The sequence below is a fragment of the Chiloscyllium plagiosum genome, chromosome 3, assembly GCF_004010195.1.
Source record: "Chiloscyllium plagiosum isolate BGI_BamShark_2017 chromosome 3, ASM401019v2, whole genome shotgun sequence".
Lineage (NCBI taxonomy): Eukaryota > Metazoa > Chordata > Chondrichthyes > Orectolobiformes > Hemiscylliidae > Chiloscyllium > Chiloscyllium plagiosum.
The window spans coordinates 124,197,810-124,218,537 of record NC_057712.1 but is presented as its reverse complement, the minus strand read 5'-3'; the positions used below and the strand labels follow the sequence as shown (position 1 = coordinate 124,218,537).

At 41.9% G+C, this 20,728-nt stretch overlaps 1 protein-coding gene across 2 annotated transcripts in view; it reads right to left on the bottom strand.

Moving 5' to 3' along the window:
• kif6 (kinesin family member 6) overlaps positions 1-20,728 on the bottom strand; it is a 565,092-nt gene that overhangs the window by 401,097 nt on the left and 143,267 nt on the right. For both annotated transcript variants that reach the window (XM_043687249.1, XM_043687250.1), the window contains exon 6: positions 18,719-18,848. In XM_043687249.1, the coding sequence (XP_043543184.1) occupies positions 18,719-18,848 (130 nt within the window). The remainder of the gene's footprint in view (positions 1-18,718; positions 18,849-20,728) is intronic.

Here is a 20,728-nt window from a genome sequence, read left to right as displayed (position 1 = left end):
CTGTAGCGCAGCATTTCAACTCCCCCTCCCACTCCACCGAGGATATGCAGGTCATTGGACTCATCCACCGCCAAACCACAACAACGCGAACCTCACTTTCTCCTGTGCTACAGGTTGGTTGGGTTGGTTCGTCCGGGTGGCCCAGAGGTGCTCTCTGAATCGCACCGCAAGTAGGCGGCCTGTCTCCCCAATATAGAGGAGGCCACACCGGCTGCAGCGGATGCAGTAGATGATGTGGGTGGAGGTGCAGGTGAATCTGTGGCGGAATGCTAAATTGCCCACAGTTTTCAGGGAGTCGACTAGGTGCATTAGTCAGGAGTAAAAAGAGGTTGGGGGATGGGTTACACTTTAAAGGATTGGTGTGGTCTTGTTGGGCCGAAGGGCCTGTTTCCACACTGTAGGGATTCGAAAATTCTTGGCATTCTTTTATGCAAGTGTCCTTTATTCTTGTGTCTAGAATAATTCAGCTAATTAGATTAGATTACTTACAGTGTGGAAACAGGCCCTTCGGCCCAACAAGTCCACACTGACCCGCCAAAGCGAAACCCACCCAGACCCATTCCCCTACATTTATCCCTTCACCTAACACTATGAGCAATTTAGCGTGGCCAATTCACCTGACCTGCACATTTTTAGACTGTTGAAGGAAACTGGAGCACCCGGAGGAAACCCATGCAGACACGGAGAGATTGTGCAAACTCCACACAGACAGTCGCCTGAGGCGGGAAATGAACCCAGGTCTCTGGCGCTGTGAGGCAGCAGTGCTAACCATTGTGCCACCATGCCGCCCCGATTACGTGATAAAGCCAGCAGCTTATGATGCTAGAATGAAGACCCAGAATTGGTTAACACACAGAATTTAAAATATGAAAGCATAAATATTTATCCTTATAAACAACCCAAAACATTCACTTCAAGTAAAGGGGATGTAAAATAGATTTCTCTTCAGGGAGATTCACTTTTAAAACAAAAAAACTTATTGGTCGGAATGTTTCCACCTAGAATAACATCAGCAGAAAAAGACCCCAAACAATGTGGTTCAGTCTTGGATGTATTACTTCACCAATTCTTGCCATAATGAAGTCTATTTCTGGACCATAAATTGCAAGTGATACAAGAAGAGGAAGAACAATTGAGTGCAATTTATCCTGCATAGTTTGGTTTTGGATTGAAAACCATGTTAGAATAATTTATCCACCAAACTGAACTAAACTGAGAATAACCAAAAAGTGAACTTAGTTTCAGTATTATCATCATTTATCTTCAGTACAATCAGCTCGCAAAGAAGGATTTTCACAGGTCAATTGAAGTACTGCCACTATTACATTCAGCTAGCAAGTGAAATACTATTTTACAAACAATCCTAACCTAATGTGTAAGGAATAACTGAGCTTTGGAAACTTTGGATTTTTAGTAGTATAATCTAGAATGGAAAAGCCATTCAGCTCGACTCTGTGAGAAACACAAAATGCTGTAAAAACACAGTTTGGCAATTAAAATGAAAATAAAATTATATGACTTTGAAGTTCTGAGCCATTACACCAGAAAAAGTTTTCCTTTTCGGATCCTAATTACCATTCAGTGTCATTTTAATTTAATTTTTTTTGTTGAACATTGACAACAAGATTAACAACATCTACTTATTTTTCTTCCAGTAGAAAACATATCAGAAGATTCCAGTAGAAAACAAGGAAATATAGTTATAAGAGTGCCACTTTAATAATGAATTTTTTAGTCTCATAGACTCATTGAGATATCCAGCATGGAAGCAGACCCTTCGGTCGAACTCGTCCATGCCAAATGGATATCCTAAATACATCAGCACCCATTTCCCAGCATTTAGCCCATATCCCTTTAAACCCTTCCTATTCATATACCCATCCAGATGTCTTTTAAATGTTGTAATTGTACCAGCCTCCATCACTTCCTCTGGCAGCTCACTGCAAACATTGTGAAAAAGTTGCCCCTTAGGTTCCTTTTAAATCTTTCCCCTCTCACTTTACATCCATGCACTCTCGCTCTGGATTCCCCCACCCGGGGAAAAGACCACGGCTATTTACCGTCCATGCCTCTCATGATCTTATGAACCTCTATAAGGTCACCCCCCAGCCTCTTCAACCTTTCCTTATAGGACAAACTCTCCATCCCCGGCAACGTCCTTGTTAATCTTTTCTGAAGCCTTACAAGTTTCACAACATCCTTCCTATAACAGTGAGACCAGAATTGCATGCAGCATTCCTATAGCGGCTGGACCAATGTACCATACAGCCTCAAAATAGTCTCCCAACTCCTGTACTCAGTGCACTGACCAATCATGGCAAGCACATCAAACGCCTTCTTCTCTATCCTATCTATCTGCGAATCCACTTTGAAGAAAATAGGAACCTGCACTCCAAGGTCTTTGTTCAGCAGCAATCCCCAGGACCTTGCCATTAAGTGTATTAGTCCTACCCTGATTTGCCATTCCAAAATGCAGCATCTCATCTTTATCTAAATTAAACTTCATCTGCCACTCGTCTGCCCATTGACCCATCTGATCAAGATCCCATTGTGCACTGAAGTAACCTTCTTCGCTGCCCACTATGCCTTCAACTTTGGTGTCACCTGGAAACCTTCTAACCATACCTCCTAAGTTCACATCCAAATCATTTATATAAATTGCAAAAAGCAGTGGACCCAGCACAAATACCTGTGGCACACTGCTGATCGCAGGCTTCCAGTCTGAAAAGCAACCCTCCATCATTACCCTCCGTCTTCTACTTTCAAGCCAGTTCTGCATCCGAATAGCCAATTCTCCCTCTATTCTGCATGATCTAACCTTGCTAACCAGTCTACAATGAGAAACTTCACAACACAAAACTGTGTTGACTATCCCTAATCGTCCTTGCCTTTCCAAATACACATAAATCCTGTACCCTCAGGATTCCCTCCAACTTGCCGATCACAAAATAAAAATTCCCAAAATGTATCAACCATTTGTTTCAAACCCAATTATTTTAAAAAATGAAACACCAATAGCAACTGCCAGTTTGACTCTTTGGGCAAGCTCAAGTGCATTGTTGGTCTGGTTTGCAGGAAACTTTTGAATTTAGAGTACGTGAAATAGGAACAAAGTTGGTCAATTAAAATCAACAATGGAATAATACATCGGAAAAAAAATGTCTGCAAGTGGTTACTTTGCAACATGCCATTCCAGTCCCTATGCTGGATCACGTCATTCAAAAGAACATCAAACATAAGTTTGTTGCTCTGGGACCACAATGTGTCCAGATGCACTGACTGTGGTTTAATGTGGTAATAACAAAAAAATCAGGCAGACAGAGACAACGATCTGACAAGATAACAAGTCACTCTTTGGAACAGATGGGAATCATTTTTGTCAGTCTCAAAAAAAAAGAAAAACACAGTAACTGCTCAACATAAGCAATATCAACAGAGAATTATGGAAATATTAAGTGGCATAGCCTGTTTCTCTGGAGCGGGATTGGAATTGACATTTTCATCAAAGATGTTTAATAAAAATTGGACGAAGTTAGTTATCACACAACACCAGGTTATAGTCCAACAGGTTTAATTGAAAGCACTAACTTTCGGAGCACGGCTCCTTCATCAACCACCTTATGAAGGAGTAGCGCTCCGAAAGCTAGTGCTTCCAATTAAAACTATTGGACCATAACCTGGTGCTTGTGATTTTTAACTTTGTACACCCAAGTCCAACACCGGCACCTCCAAATCATGGACGAAGTTAGTGACAGATCAGTTCCTAAGTCACTATTGTCCCAGAGGACCACAACTGGTCTCTCATTACAGAGAGAGAAGGAGTAGTGGTTTAATCTGAGAGTCACCACATCTCAGGTGAGGGGCAACGCTGAGAAGGTTAGTTCTTCATCGTAATCTCAGCCAGTGTGGGAATTGAACCCATGCAGCTGGTGTCACTCTTCATCACAAACCAACTGTCCAGCCAACTAAACTGACCAACTAAGTACTAACAAAGGATAAAGGATTTGGAGGGATGATGGGTAGGGGGACAAGAGCAAACAATCAAGGAGAAGCTATGTCACAATGCAAATTGCAATGATTAAAAATCAAAGAGATGAGTGTGCAAGATAAAAGGGGGCTGCCTTTGGGACAAATAAAGATTCAAATGCTAGTTCTCCATGAGCTGTAAATCACAGAATCATAGAAGCATAGAGTAAAAAAAAATTACAGAAGGAGGACATTCAGCCCACTGTTTGCATGCTGCCACCCATCCAGCCAAGCATGAAAGGACATACCCAGGGATGATTTGATGGGCTGGATATTCAAGTATGTTTTAAATGTTGAGAGTTTCTGCCTTACAAGTCTTTCAGGCACTGAGGGCCAAAACCCCATCATTGTTTGGAAGGAAGGATTTCCATTTTAATGCTTTCTAAACCATCCACCTTTTATCCCAATCCTAGGCCCGCTTACTATGGTTCAATGCCACGCTCAGCCAATGGCAATATGGTCTGCCCTATTCCTTCTATCTGCAGCCGGCATTATATGGTACGTTTGAATTAGACATTCCATTAACCTCTTCTTACCAAAAAAAAAATTGTGCTTATCCAAACCTTCCTCATAACGAATATTTTCCAATCATGAAATCTGCCAATCTCCTGAGTGTCCTCTTAATTATAACTTTTGTCTTGTGTAGCAAACAGCAAGACCAGAATAATTTGCAGTGCCTGCTGGTTTAGAAAATGGGAACTGCAGTTATAAACTGAAACCGCTGAAATTAATATCGAGCCCAGAAGTTGTACATTGAAAGGAAAAAAAAGTGCTGAATGCAGGTAACAATTTTCTAAAATTAACCATGATTGAGTATTGCCGAGAGAAGATATAGTTTGTCGAAGCTTTCTATCTTGCACTCAATTAAATAATTCGCAAAAAATACCAAAGCAAAGGAAAAATATTATTTATACAGTATGACAGCAGAATGATGATTTGTTGGTGAGTATGCCCATTGGCATGGAGAACACAGCAGTTAATGATAACTGACATTTAAATGCAAACCTTTCTTTAAATTTTAAATCGGGCATGCCGACTCTGATTGATAAAAGCACTGCCCTGAGAATGCTCTCTTTTTTTTTGGTATTGAAATAGTGTTTGTGCATCCAAAAGAGAAAATGCTGGAAAATCTCAGCAGGTCTGGCAGCACCTGTAAGGAGAGAAAAGAGCTGACGTTTCGAGTCTAAATGACCCTTTGTCAAAGCTGTGTGCATGTTATTATGTTTGCAAAGAACATGGTCTGTATTAATATTTGTAGCTATCAGTTCGCACAAGTGCACAATACTATGACCATAACTGAACATTCTTAACTGGTTGTCAGCGTATGCCTTCCCACATTGAACTATTTAACAAATGGTGTCCAATCACAGATTTGCATCCACATTTGGACACTGTGTTGTGAGTTTTGCAAACGTGGTTTGGTCCAGTAGTCAATAGCCTGCTTGTTGCAAACAGCTGAAAGGATATGCTGCATGAAACAATCTGCGCTCCTTGGAACATACAACCTAGCATCACACTGCCATTGAAATGTCCCTTTCTACCACACCTCATCTATGACCAGTTCTGCATAATATGAACAAACCAAATGGTTGGGTAAATTGCTTCAACCAGTTTTGAACAAGCTTTTCACATACAGAACGAAGAGTTCCTTCACATTTGCAAAGAGCAAACAGGAATTATATATTGATAGTATTGCAGCGTTCATATGCTCATTATACATTGGTAGCCTATTCCCCAATGTACCACGCAAAGAAGCCCAAGACATTTGCACCACAAAACTATATCTTGAGAAGAACCCTGAAAAAACATAAAAACATTTAAACCTTGGCTTTATTAGTGACTATTTCAAAAACTCTGCCAGCAGCATTCTGTTAACAAGCATTATCACTTAACATCCTAACTCAGCCTTGGTCTTGATATTCTACTCATGTTTTTTGCTTTAATATAGTTTATCTGAAGGTAAAAGTAAGCAGACAAAAGAAACTCTTCCAATTTTAAGCTGTTCTCTGATATGATATCAAATCACACTTTATGGTGTTTTCCTTTGATGGGAACACAGTAATATATATGACAAGAGAAGGCCAGCGTAGTCATCTGCTCAGCCTAGTTTCCGGGAACTATTATACCTCAGAAGACATTTTGTTGAAGCATTTCTTCTTACATTCAATCTGCAAGAATACTAATAAAGGGAGAAACAAACTCTAATGATTCCATGATGCATATAAAATATCCATAAAACATGCAATAAACCTCCTTGACCTTACTATATGAAAGCAAGGAATCGGTCCTTGTTTATGATTTGAATTTTAATGTGCTTTCATTCCACATTAAAAAGAAAATGGTACCTCTTCAGCAAGGTACCATTTAAGAAAACCATAGTCATCAGAACTACACTATACTACTATCTATACCTGCCAGCATTGTATGAATGTTTGAATTAGCACCTCTACAAACTTATCTTCAATGGTCAGTGCATACATTGGGATTCCGACAGATCTGACCATTATATTGGCTCTCTCATCAACATCATAAATAAGACTCAAACCATCTGTGCAAGCTTCATGCTGAAATAAGATGCATCAAGGTCAACCTGCAGGATAATGGCTAGCCTGACCAGATCGTTTCTCGCTGTATTTGACATAAGGCCAGGCTACCTCAAATTACGCTGGAAGGGTAAGGAATCAAAAAAGTTTCAACATAGATAAAGCTGTTTCACTTTTCTACACAGAGTAGCAACTGAGTGCTGTTCGCCATAAACAGGATACTGCAACACAAATGAGCAATGTGGTATTCCTGATGAAGGGCTTTTGCTTTGAAACATCAATTTTACTGCTCTTCGGATACTGCCTGAACCGCTGTGCTTTTCCAGCACTATTAATCCAGAATAATGAATTTTAGTGTCTATATGATGACAAGTATGCAAGCATATGTCCCAAAGATTAGTGGATCATATCAAACTAGATTCCTTTGGCTGTTCACAACAAACAAGGTAATGTCTGCACCCAACCAGCTGATCTTGAAAAACCCACCACACAGTTTCCAAGGTTAGATGAGATTCTATAACTGGACAAGGTTTGCTGGATAATCCTGAATATGCAAAGAGCTACAATGACAAGAAATTTAGGATTATCAGTCATGCACACAGTATTGTGTACTTGCACAAACTGAAAGTTTGTTATTCATTAATACACAGGGCCTTGTACTTTACAGGCAGAAAAGAAAATCAGAGGTGAGGTGAGAGTGACAGCCATTGACATCAAGATTTAGTATGGCATCAAGGGGCCATAGCAAAACTGGAATCAATGGGTATTGGGGGAAAACTCTTCACTGGTTGGAGGCATAGCTGGCACATAGGAAATGTCTGTCTACTATCTCCACTCCCTCCGTTGCAACCCCAACCTCACTATCTCCACTCCCTCCGTTGCAACCCCAACCTCACTATCTCCACTCCCTCCGTTGCAACCCCAACCTCACTATCTCCACTCCCTCCGTTGCAACCCCAACCTCACTATCTCCACTCCCTCCGTTGCAACCCCAACCTCACTATCTCCACTCCCTCCGTTGCAACCCCAACCTCACTATCTCCACTCCCTCCGTTGCAACCCCAACCTCACTATCTCCACTCCCTCCGTTGCAACCCCAACCTCACTATCTCCACTCCCTCCGTTGCAACCCCAACCTCACTATCTCCACTCCCTCCGTTGCAACCCCAACCTCACTATCTCCACTCCCTCCGTTGCAACCCCAACCTCACTATCTCCACTCCCTCCGTTGCAACCCCAACCTCACTATCTCCACTCCCTCCGTTGCAACCCCAACCTCACTATCTCCACTCCCTCCGTTGCAACCCCAACCTCACTATCTCCACTCCCTCCGTTGCAACCCCAACCTCACTATCTCCACTCCCTCCGTTGCAACCCCAACCTCACTATCTCCACTCCCTCCGTTGCAACCCCAACCTCACTATCTCCACTCCCTCCGTTGCAACCCCAACCTCACTATCTCCACTCCCTCCGTTGCAACCCCAACCTCACTATCTCCACTCCCTCCGTTGCAACCCCAACCTCACTATCTCCACTCCCTCCGTTGCAACCCCAACCTCACTATCTCCACTCCCTCCGTTGCAACCCCAACCTCACTATCTCCACTCCCTCCGTTGCAACCCCAACCTCACTATCTCCACTCCCTCCGTTGCAACCCCAACCTCACTATCTCCACTCCCTCCGTTGCAACCCCAACCTCACTATCTCCACTCCCTCCGTTGCAACCCCAACCTCACTATCTCCACTCCCTCCGTTGCAACCCCAACCTCACTATCTCCACTCCCTCCGTTGCAACCCCAACCTCACTATCTCCACTCCCTCCGTTGCAACCCCAACCTCACTATCTCCACTCCCTCCGTTGCAACCCCAACCTCACTATCTCCACTCCCTCCGTTGCAACCCCAACCTCACTATCTCCACTCCCTCCGTTGCAACCCCAACCTCACTATCTCCACTCCCTCCGTTGCAACCCCAACCTCACTATCTCCACTCCCTCCGTTGCAACCCCAACCTCACTATCTCCACTCCCTCCGTTGCAACCCCAACCTCACTATCTCCACTCCCTCCGTTGCAACCCCAACCTCACTATCTCCACTCCCTCCGTTGCAACCCCAACCTCACTATCTCCACTCCCTCCGTTGCAACCCCAACCTCACTATCTCCACTCCCTCCGTTGCAACCCCAACCTCACTATCTCCACTCCCTCCGTTGCAACCCCAACCTCACTATCTCCACTCCCTCCGTTGCAACCCCAACCTCACTATCTCCACTCCCTCCGTTGCAACCCCAACCTCACTATCTCCACTCCCTCCGTTGCAACCCCAACCTCACTATCTCCACTCCCTCCGTTGCAACCCCAACCTCACTATCTCCACTCCCTCCGTTGCAACCCCAACCTCACTATCTCCACTCCCTCCGTTGCAACCCCAACCTCACTATCTCCACTCCCTCCGTTGCAACCCCAACCTCACTATCTCCACTCCCTCCGTTGCAACCCCAACCTCACTATCTCCACTCCCTCCGTTGCAACCCCAACCTCACTATCTCCACTCCCTCCGTTGCAACCCCAACCTCACTATCTCCACTCCCTCCGTTGCAACCCCAACCTCACTATCTCCACTCCCTCCGTTGCAACCCCAACCTCACTATCTCCACTCCCTCCGTTGCAACCCCAACCTCACTATCTCCACTCCCTCCGTTGCAACCCCAACCTCACTATCTCCACTCCCTCCGTTGCAACCCCAACCTCACTATCTCCACTCCCTCCGTTGCAACCCCAACCTCACTATCTCCACTCCCTCCGTTGCAACCCCAACCTCACTATCTCCACTCCCTCCGTTGCAACCCCAACCTCACTATCTCCACTCCCTCCGTTGCAACCCCAACCTCACTATCTCCACTCCCTCCGTTGCAACCCCAACCTCACTATCTCCACTCCCTCCGTTGCAACCCCAACCTCACTATCTCCACTCCCTCCGTTGCAACCCCAACCTCACTATCTCCACTCCCTCCGTTGCAACCCCAACCTCACTATCTCCACTCCCTCCGTTGCAACCCCAACCTCACTATCTCCACTCCCTCCGTTGCAACCCCAACCTCACTATCTCCACTCCCTCCGTTGCAACCCCAACCTCACTATCTCCACTCCCTCCGTTGCAACCCCAACCTCACTATCTCCACTCCCTCCGTTGCAACCCCAACCTCACTATCTCCACTCCCTCCGTTGCAACCCCAACCTCACTATCTCCACTCCCTCCGTCTCAGTCAAATCCATCAAATTCAGCACCGTCTCCCTAACCTGCAATCTTCTTCCCGACCTCTCCGCCCCCACCCCAATCTGTCCTATCACCTTCACCTTGACCTTTTTCCGCCTATCACATTTCCGACGCCCCTCCCCCAAGTCCCTCCTCCCTATCTTTTATCTTAGCCTGCTGGACAAACTTTCCTCATTCCTGAAGAAGGGCTAATGCCCGAAACGTCGATTCTCCTGTTCCCTAGATGCTGCCTGACCTGCTGCGCTTCTCCAGCAACACATTTCCATCTCTTATTCATGGTCAGTCATCTCAGCTCTGGGACATCTCTGCAGGAGTTCCTCATGATAGAGTCCTAGGCCCAACGACTTCAGTTGCTACATCAATAACTTTTACTCCATCATTAAATCAGAAGTCGGGATGTTCACAAATTAGTGCACAATGTTCTGCATCATTCATGACTCCTCAGATACTGAAGCAGTCCATGGTCAAATGCATCAAGATCTGGATAATATCCTGGCTTGAGTTGACCAGCATCAAGTAACATTCACACCACAAATGCTTAGCAATGATCACTCTGCCTTGACTGACACCACACCTATAAGCATCCACTCCCTCCATCACTGATGCTCAGTAGCAACTGTGTATACTATGTACAAGATGCATTTCAGAAATTCACCAAAGGTCCTTTAGGCAGCGTCTTCCAAACCCATCAGCACTTCCATCTAGAAGAATGAGGGCAGCACATACATGAGAACACCATGAATTGCAATTTCCCCTCCAAGCCACTCATCATCCTGACTTTGAAATATATCACTGTTCCTTCACTGTCGCTGCATTAAAATCCTGGAATTCTCTCCCTAAGGGCATTGTAGGACTACTGACAGCATACGAACTGCAGTAATTCAAGAAGGCAGCTCAGTTCACCATCACTTTCTCAAGGGTAACTAAGCCCAGCCAGCGACATCAACATCTCATGAGTGGATATATTTTTTTACAATCCTACTCACTGAGAGCTTTCAGGTAAAACCTTCGTCAAATGTTGACGGATAGCCTATTTCTGAATATTGCTAGATATTCTATCCTTAGCGATTCCTACATATTCCAAAATATTCTTAGATATTCTTGAATACTCAAAAATGACATCAACTGAATTTTACTCAATCTTGTATTACATTTTTTGATAGCTTGAGGCGTAGCAGTATAATCCACTTAAAGGATATTGGTGTTAAATTTGTTTGTGAGACTTTGAGGAGTCAGGAGGTGAATTACTCGCCCAATCTTACTCTGGCTCCTTGATGCCACAATCAATTGAATGCAGTCTTGATGTCAAGGGCTGTCACTCCCACCTCCCCTCTGAAATTCAGCTCTTTTGAACTGTGGCTGTAATGAGGTCAGGAACTGACTGGCCCTAGCAGAACCCAAAATGGGCGTCACTGATCAGGTTATTGTTAAGCAGGTGCTGCTAGATAGCATTGTTGTTGACATCTTCCATCAATTTACTGATGATCTAGAGTAGATTGATGGGACAGTAATTGTCTGAGTTGCATTTGTCCTGGTTCTCATATACAGTTTATACCTGGGCAATTATCCACATTGTTGGCTAGATGTCAGCATGGCAATTACATGGAAAGCAAGTTCTGAAGCATAAATCTTCATCACCATTTCCAGAATGTTCTCAGGGACAATAGCCTTTGAGGTAACCATTGCCTTAATATCACACAGCATGAAGTGACTTGGCTGAAGACAGGTATCTGTGATGCTGGAGACCACTGGAGAAGGCCGAGATGGACATTCCACTCAGCACTTCTGGCTGAAGATTGCTGTAAATGCTTCAAGACTTGACTTTTCCACTGATGTGTCTAGATTCGCTGTAAATATGAGCTAACAGATATAAATTACTTCAAAGGCACTGGGTTCAGAAACTTAAATCTCTCCCACCCAAGTCCTCACAGAAAGCAAGACAGTTGAGAGAAATTTCTCATGATAGTCACAGAATAGGGTTGGTAAAAGTCTGAGTGACTTCTTGCCTTCTTGATAGGGACTGTGCATAATTTAGAGAAGCAAAAGCAGGGAAAGGGGAAGAAATATCTTACATAAATCTATATTTAACCCTACTGAAAAATAAATATGAGTGCTGTGAAACAGCTGAACTGTTGATCGTCCATCTCATACCATTCCCTCATCTGAGCTAAGTGCTAACTAGATTAGTCTTTTCAAAATGAGAAACTGACATCAGGGATTATGATTTTGATCCTAAGTCTTGCTAATTTCCCACACTCGTCTTGATTCTGTCACTGAGCCGCTGAGCAGTTTCTCAATACCGCCAGAAACTGGTCTCACACATTTTTCTGCTTTTGCCTTTTTAGAATTAGCATTAAGGAAAGTAGAACTGGACCAAGTTGCACCATGCAGTGGAAGCAGAAAGCACTAACAAGCTTATACAATCTTTTTCCTCATATATTCCCTAAATATCACACAAAAACATTCAAATTAAGAGAGATACCTACAAAGATATCCAGAGCTCTGCAATACATTATTCTGGCAATGAACCAAAAAATCTCACGGAAACCTGCCGTGCTACACCACTGAGGAGCACAGCTGTCTCTTGGAAGCAATACTGACTGAGGTTCAGGAATAAATTACTCAGTCATATTGCCATAGATGTTATAAACAACAAACAAAAAACTGCACATGCTCGAAATCAAAAACAGAAACTACTGTAAACACTCATCAGAAAAGGCAGCATCTATGGAGAGAAATTACAAATCAATGTTTCATATATAGAAATTTGATCTGAACTGGAAGATATTGCAGATGAACAGCATTTTAAAAAGGAAATGAACAAGACAAATCATTGAAAGCACACTCAGACCGGCACAAATGAAACCTTTAAAGTGCTTTAGAGTAATTTTAAAAATCAAGTTAGTGCGTAACAATGAGAGGCATAATTAGAGAATATTTTTAATAAAGTTTAAATCAAGAGAATGTTTAAAAAGAAAAGACATTGTTGGTGGGAAGGGGTGTGGTCAGCAGAAATGGAAGCACAAAACCTTGATAAATCAGAGTTGACCACCTCGCCACTCAACCACCAATCCTTATCTCTGTCAGAAATGTCACTGAAACTAATCCACACTGATTGTGCAGCCTATCAAAGGGCAACGGTGTGATACAGTGAATGATCTGAAGCCACTTAGTAACTATTAAATTCCAAGGGCTGTAAAATACCTATCAAAGGTAAACATGCAGGTTGAGTCCGTGATTAAGAAAGCAAATGCAATGTTGTCTCTTATCTCAAGAGGATTGGAATATAAAAGCAGAGATGTACTACTAAGACTTTATAAAGCTCTGGTTAGGCCCCATTTGGAGTACTGTGTCCAGTTTTGGACCCCACACCTCAGGAAGGACATACTGGCACTAGAACGTGTCCAGTGGAGATTCACACGGATGATCCCTGGAATGACAGATCTAACATATGAGGAACGGCTGAGGATACTGGGATTGTATTCGTTGGAGTTTAGAAGATTAAGGGGAGACTTAATAGAGACGTACAAAATAATACATGGCTTGGAAAAGGTAGATGCTAGGAAATTGTTTCAGTTAAACGAGGAGACTAGGACCCGTGGACACAGCCTTAGAATTAGAGGGGGTCATTTCAGAACAGAAATGCGGAGACATTTCTTCAGCCAGAGAGTGGTGGGCCTGTGGAATTCATTGCCACGGAGTGCAGTGGAAGCCGGTACGCTAAATGTCTTCAAGGCCGAGATTGATAGATTCTTGTTGTCTAGAGGAATTAAGGGCTACGGGGAGAACGCTGGTAAGTGGAGCTGAAATGCGCATCAGCCATGATTGAATGGCGGAGTGGACTCGATGGGCCGAATGGCCTTACTTCCACTCCTATGTCTTATGGTCTTATGGTCAAAGACACAAGACAACTATTTGATTTTATGTTGATAGGGAGACAGTAAAAGTTGCTTATTCAAATACAAATTAAATGGATGTTTTTTGCCAAAAACTCATAGATTTGCTTTTTCCTAGAGTGGAGCATCTCACAGCCACCCTACAAGATACACTTTTCCCCTTTCCTTTCTAGTTGAGAGATTTTGCCCTACGAGAGCTGATAACAGTGTGGCAATAACAAGAGAACACCTTCATGAAACTTAACCTCCGGAAATTAAGAACCAACAAAGAAACAAGGAAACAACAGACAACATGGCAAATTAGAGGCAAATCATGGAGAGAAATTTGGAAACCAAAACTGGATTCAGAAAGATTGCTTAAAAACCATAAGGAAGAAAGAAAAAGTTAGATTACCTAAAATTTAAAATGTTCTTACAAAAGTTGATCATGTAGAGAATTAGAGTCCACAGTTTCATTTGTTCATTTCCTGGGTGGAAGAGACATTCCAAGAACCTAAAAATCTCTCTTTATTAGAAAGGTGCGTATGCTGTTAATTATTAGCTAATTTTGCACAGCGAGTTTAACTCACAACTGGAAATGCAGCAATTTCACAAAGCCTGGAGAGTGGCTAAGGGCAAGCTAAATTTTTTTGCAGGCTTACAGCAAATTACGGAGTAATTTGTGACGATTCACAATTCCGAAAACAGGGATCCGGATTTGATTTCAGCCTTGGACAACTGTCTGGACTTTGTACATTCTCCTTGTTTCTGCTTGGGTTTCCACCAAGTGCTCCAGTTTCTTCCGACAATCCAAACGATCTGTAGATTAAGTTGATTGGCCATGCTAAATTGCCCATAATGTCCAAGGATGTGTAGGCTAGGTGGATTAACCATGGTAAATCCAGGGTTATGGGGATAGAGGTGGATGGGTGGCCGGGTAGGATGCTCTTTGAAGGGGCCATGTGGACTCAATGAGCAAATGGCCTATTTCCACCTCTGTAGAGATTCTATGATTCTAACAATTAAAACAAAACTACAAGCAAGATTAGGCAATTCAGCCTTTGACCTGCTCTGCCATTTAATACAATAATCATTTTCATACCCACTGCCCATAAACATCTGTCTATCTCCTCCTTAAATTTATTCAGCGTACCAGCTTCCACCGCACTCTGGGCTAGTGAATTCCACAGATTCACAACACTAGGAGAAAAGACATTCCCCATCATCTGTTCTAAGTCTGTGAACCCTAGCCCTAAACTATGATCACTCATTCTCGACTGCTCCACAAGGGGAAACATCCATTCCATGTCTGCTTTGTCAACAATCTTCAATATCTTTTATACTTTAAATAGACCTCTCACTCTTTTATACTCCAGAGAGTATAGGCCCAAATTGCTTAATTTTGCCTTGTAAAATATATTCTTCGTCTCTGGAATTAATCTAATAAATCTTCCTTTAACTGCCTTCATTGCAATTATATCTTTTCTCAAGTAACGGGTTCAAACTGTACACAGTAGACCAGATGCGGTCACACCAATGCCTTGTAGAGTTCCAATTTCACCTCCCTACTTTCAAAATCCTTCTCTTTATCAATAATTTCACTTGCCCTTTTTACTATCTGTGTATCTGCACACTAGGTTTCTGAAATTCATGCATGATGACACTCAGATCCCTCTGCACCAAAGTATTTTGAAGCTGCATTTCATCAGATAATAAGTTGTTTTTTTTTTAATTCACTCATTCAAAAGGATAACCTCACACTTATCCACATTCAACTTCATCTGACAAAGTTTGGTCCATTCGCCTAACCTATCCGAATTGTAAATTAATTACTTCTTCTTTGCAACTTACTTTCCGAACCATTCAAGAGTCATATGCAAATTTAATTATAGTACATACTATTCTTGCATCTAAGTCATTCAGATAAATTGTAAATATCTGAGGTCCCAAGGATCAAACCGTGTGGCGCTCGACCAATTATAGCCAATCAGAAAAATACCCATTTATCCCACCACCCTGCTTTCTGTTGGTTAGTGCCAAGCTAATATATTGCCCCAAACCCCATGCAATCTTACCTTGTTTATTAACCTTTGTTTGACACCTTATCAAATGCCTTCTCTCCTCACATTAATAACGTGAGTGTCATCACACGTATCACTATTTTGACTGTAAATTCCAGGTTTGAGATACACAGGCCACTGATGTGAGGTTCTGAGGAAGAGTCACTCAACTAGAAATGCTAACTCTGATTTCTCACAATGGATGCTGCCAGACCTGCTGAGCTTTTCCAGCAATTTCTGTTTTTGTTTCTGATTTACAGCATTCACATTCTTTTGATTTTTACTGGTATGAGATAATTGGAAATAGAAGCAATGGCAATATGAGGAAAAGCTTTTTCACACAATGATTGAATCATTTCTGGAATTCCCTGCCTGATAATGGGGTGGAGGCTGATTTAATGAAATCCTTCAAACAAAAAATGAATAATAATCTGAATAGAAAAATTTGCAGGGCTATGGGGCAAAGCTAAAGGTTTAGAACTAGGTGAATCACTACAGCAGAAAGATGACATAAATACAGCAGGACAAGTGGTTTTCTTTTGTGCTGTAACCATTCTATAATTCTTGGAGATCATGTATGAATAATTTCAGATATGTGCCAAATATAGCATGCTTGGAAAAACGGAGCAACTTTGAACCACAGAGATCTCTTCATCCTATACTCAGTCCATTGTAAACTATCTACAATAGTGTTTGCCCGCTGGCTCCTGTGTTCTATCGGTCAGAACAAAGGTGGGTCAAAATATTAAAGAGGCATGTCACAGGGAACGCAGGACACATTTGCAAAGTGGTCATCTGATCAGACTTTGGTCTATCCTGCTTAAAGAAGACTGCACCATGATCAATAGTTACAGTTGACGTCTATTCGGGCACTATTCACCTATTATTTTTCTATTTCTAATGAAGTATTCACACCTGAAGAATCAACCCTTATAGTATCTCCACGGAACTTGTAGAAACTGCTGGGGGTTTCCAGCGTATTCCATTTCTGCAATGGTTGGCATTTAGTTGTGTGTTGCAAAGGAAATTCTGAAAAAAATGGGGTTCTAATAACAGAGGAATGGGACAGAAAGATAGTGATTGATTAATCTGGCTAGCCTTACAACACAAAGGTATCAAATGAGACTTTCTCTGTCTTATACTTATCCAGTTTATGAATTTCACTGAAAAGAGAGATGAGTTTGCTAAACTTTGTCTAGCACTCACCAGTAAAATAGGGTGCTGATTGATTGTTGAGTCCTGCATTATCAAATCCTACTATGCTTCTTCCCTCATTGAATTATTCTCTGTCGTTAAGGCTGAATCACTTGATAATTTCCCAGGTTCTAAGCTTTCACCCGAAGCCCCACTCCACAGTTACAGAATTAGTGATTACATTAAATGTATTATCACGGTTCAATATAGTATCACCTCTCAGAATCTTGAATACTAAATGAAGGAACAGACGAGATCCACTGGATAACAGACACACTAAAGCTCAAACAAGCAACAAAAAAAATCAGGAAGCAGTTAAAGTTATGACTCACTGGTGTGGTGCACTGGAAATCAACCCCGTTAACTCAAAAAGTTATCACAGAAGGTAAAGATTTTTTAAAAAGTACTCAAAGTTCTCTAATGTACCTGGTATTCAGACCCAGATTGATGGAAAGCATTTACCAAGTTTCTGTACTGATCGAGAATCACATTTATTATAAAATTAAAAATCACTCAACACCAGGTTATCGTCCAACAGGTTTATTTGGAAGTACAAGCTTTTGGAGTGCTGCTCCTTCGTCAGGTAGCTACCCGACGAAGAAACATCCTTCCAAAAGCTTGTACTTTCAAATAAACTTGTTGGACTATAACTTGGTGTTGTGTGATTTTTAACTTTGTCCACCACAGTCCAACACCGGCATCTCCACATCATATTTATTATATGTAAGTGGAATATAGCAGTCAGCATGTAATAAATTGTCAGCATGTTACACTACGAATTAAAACTCTAATCCCTTATAAATCTTTCCCCCACCACCCCACCAGACATAGACAGACAACAAATAGACAAGATTAAATAGGTTTGAGCAGAGGGTTAAGAATGAGTAGTCTTTGTTCTCAAGTACTGTTGGTGAGATTTTCCTGCAAACCCTTTCTGCTGGCAGGCACTTTGCTTCAATCATTTTGTTCCAGTTGCTTCCACTGTTTGGAAAGAGACACTTATGGCTGGTGTACTTATAACGAGTCTCTGACTCACCAGTTATGACTCACAGCATAGAACAAGTGTTCCAGAAAATATAAAATGGTTTCTTCAGGTATACAGTGAGTTTTGACTGCAGATTACAGGGAAACCAACCTTTATCTGGGGAAGAACTGAACACATTTTTCTCTCTCTCCATCTATAACTTGTTCCTGCTCCAAGCTGCTCAGTTACCTCAGAACCAATCACACAGTTGTTGGCAGAAAAAAAGGTCTTTGATAATCGATTGAGTCCCTATACCAATAAACTTCTTGCTACCAGCAGAAGGTTCATATGTATACCCCCATGTCTCCAAATCACCTACAACACAGTTTCAATAATGCTTGTTCAAACAGGTGTTTACACTAAGCCTGCAATGGGTGTCAGGTTAGTTGCTTTTAAAACTTTAGGTACTCTTTCAAATACTGGTTTTAAAACATCTCTTTCTTATTTCAGTCCCCACTTGTTAAAAATGCAAAATAAAAAGTCATGGCCCTTCCAACCTAAAGTGAGAGATGTAGGTGAAAGTCTGTCAGGCTCATCTTCATTTACCATCCAGAAAAAGCCCATAAACCTTCCATCACAGCATACCATAGATTCCAAAAGATTCCATAGTTTTTCACCTTCACTGACCTTATTGATAGCGATTGATTTCTACATGCTGATCGTCCTTGCTTTGAGAAACTCTCTGAAGTTCACTGACTTCAGAGCTTTTAAAGGCACCTACCTCTGCAATCATTCGGTTAGTATCTCCAAGGAAAAGCAGGTTGAGAGATTCTTCCTCATTGTTTGCTTGATGAAGGGAGAGATTCCGAAGGTGAATGTGTTGGTCAGTATCTTCCATGATAGTCACTTTGCTAATTGATAGAAATAAATATTATCAAAACAAAACATGTACACATCATGTTACAAACTGAAAGCTGTAACCCAACTGTTCACTTATTGATTATACTAGAGTCATAGAGATGTACAGCATGGAAACAGACCCTTCAGTCCAACTCATCATGCCAACCAGATATCCTAACCTAATCTAGTACCATGTGCCAGCACTGGGACATTTCCCTCCAAACCCTTCCTATTCATATATCCATCCAGATGCTTGTTAAATGTTGCAATTGCACCAGCCTTCAGTACTTCCTCTGGCAGCTCATTCCATACACGCACCACCCTCTGCATGAAAAAGTTGCCCCTTAGGTCCCTTTTATATCTTACTCCTCTCACCTTAAACCTATGCCCTCCCCCATCCATGGAAAAGACTTTATCTATTTATCCTATCAATGCCCCTCATGATTTTATAAACCTCTATAAGGTCACCCCTCAGCCTCTAATACTCCAGGGAAAACAGCCCTAGCCTAGTCAGCCTCTCCCTATAGCTCAAATCCTCCAACACTGGCAACATCCTTGTAAATCTTTTCTGAGCCCTTTCTGAACCCTTTCAAGTTTCACAACATCCTCCTGAAAGGAAGGAGACGAGAATTGCACGCAATATCCCAAAAGTGGCCAAACTAATGTCCTTTACAGCTGCAACATGACCTCCCAACTCCTATGCTCAATGCTCTGATCAATAAAGGAAAACATACCAAATGTCTTCTTCACTATTCTATCTACCTGCCACTCTACTTTCAAGGAACTATGAACCTGCACTCTTTGTTCAGCAACTTTCCCTAGGAACTGACCATTAAGTGTACAAGTCCTGCTCTGGTTTGCTTCTTCAAAATGCAGCACTTATCCTAATTAAACTCCATCTGCCAATCCTCAGCCCACTGGCCCATCTGATCAAGATCCAGTGTACAACTTTAAATGTTTATTGTTTATGCTACTGTAAACAATGAGGTGACTGGAAATTATATCCCAAAAGTGCAGAGTACAAACATTCTTCATTCATGGTCTTTTTTAAACTCATTGCTGAAAACACCTGTATTTTTATGAGAAATGATCAAATTTTAATGTTAAGATGAAAGAGAAAGAGGTTATTGTACATGTTGTAATTTCCAACAAAGGTCAAAGTCTGTAAAGCCTGCCATCTAATTTCTATTTTTACACCAGATTTCCAAAATCAAAGTATGCTTTTCAAACTGTATAAAAAAGGTCCTTTTCTAAACAGTAGTTTAAGAAAGTAGCTTTTAAAAAACTCACAGCAATTCAGCATTTCTGTTTAAAATATAAATCTCTAATTTGGAGTCTGTTAAGAGGTATTCTAACTGGTTCCAACTCAAGCACAACCCTTAATGACCACCATTGAAATGAGAATTGAACAAAGGAGTCCTGTATCGGTGCTTTAAATAAAAATGAATGGGTAACTGTTTACCATTTCTGGTCATTTCTAAATTCAATGGTCAAACTTCAAGCACTGAGAGCCAAAGAACTCAGGGTGGGTCACCAAGAAACAAATTGAGCAATTTAATTTTCTTTTCAAATGGTTTTTAAAGGTCCACCTGCTTTCTTATTCTGTGGAGGTACTCCCTACCCCATAAACCATGGACCACATGAAATAAGATAAACCTTTCATAATACTTGCTGTACCCACTGTGCAGTTAAATAGCCCTATTAATGGCAGTCAAAAGGATGGGAAACAAAGCCAGAATTATAAAACAAAGAACTGCAGATGATGGCAATCTGAACCAAAAACAGGAATTGCTGGTGAAGCTCAGCAGGTTTGGGGGTATTAGTGGGGAGGAAGCAGAGTTAATGTTTCAAAACCAATGACTCTTCCTCACTAAAGCCAGAATTACTCCTG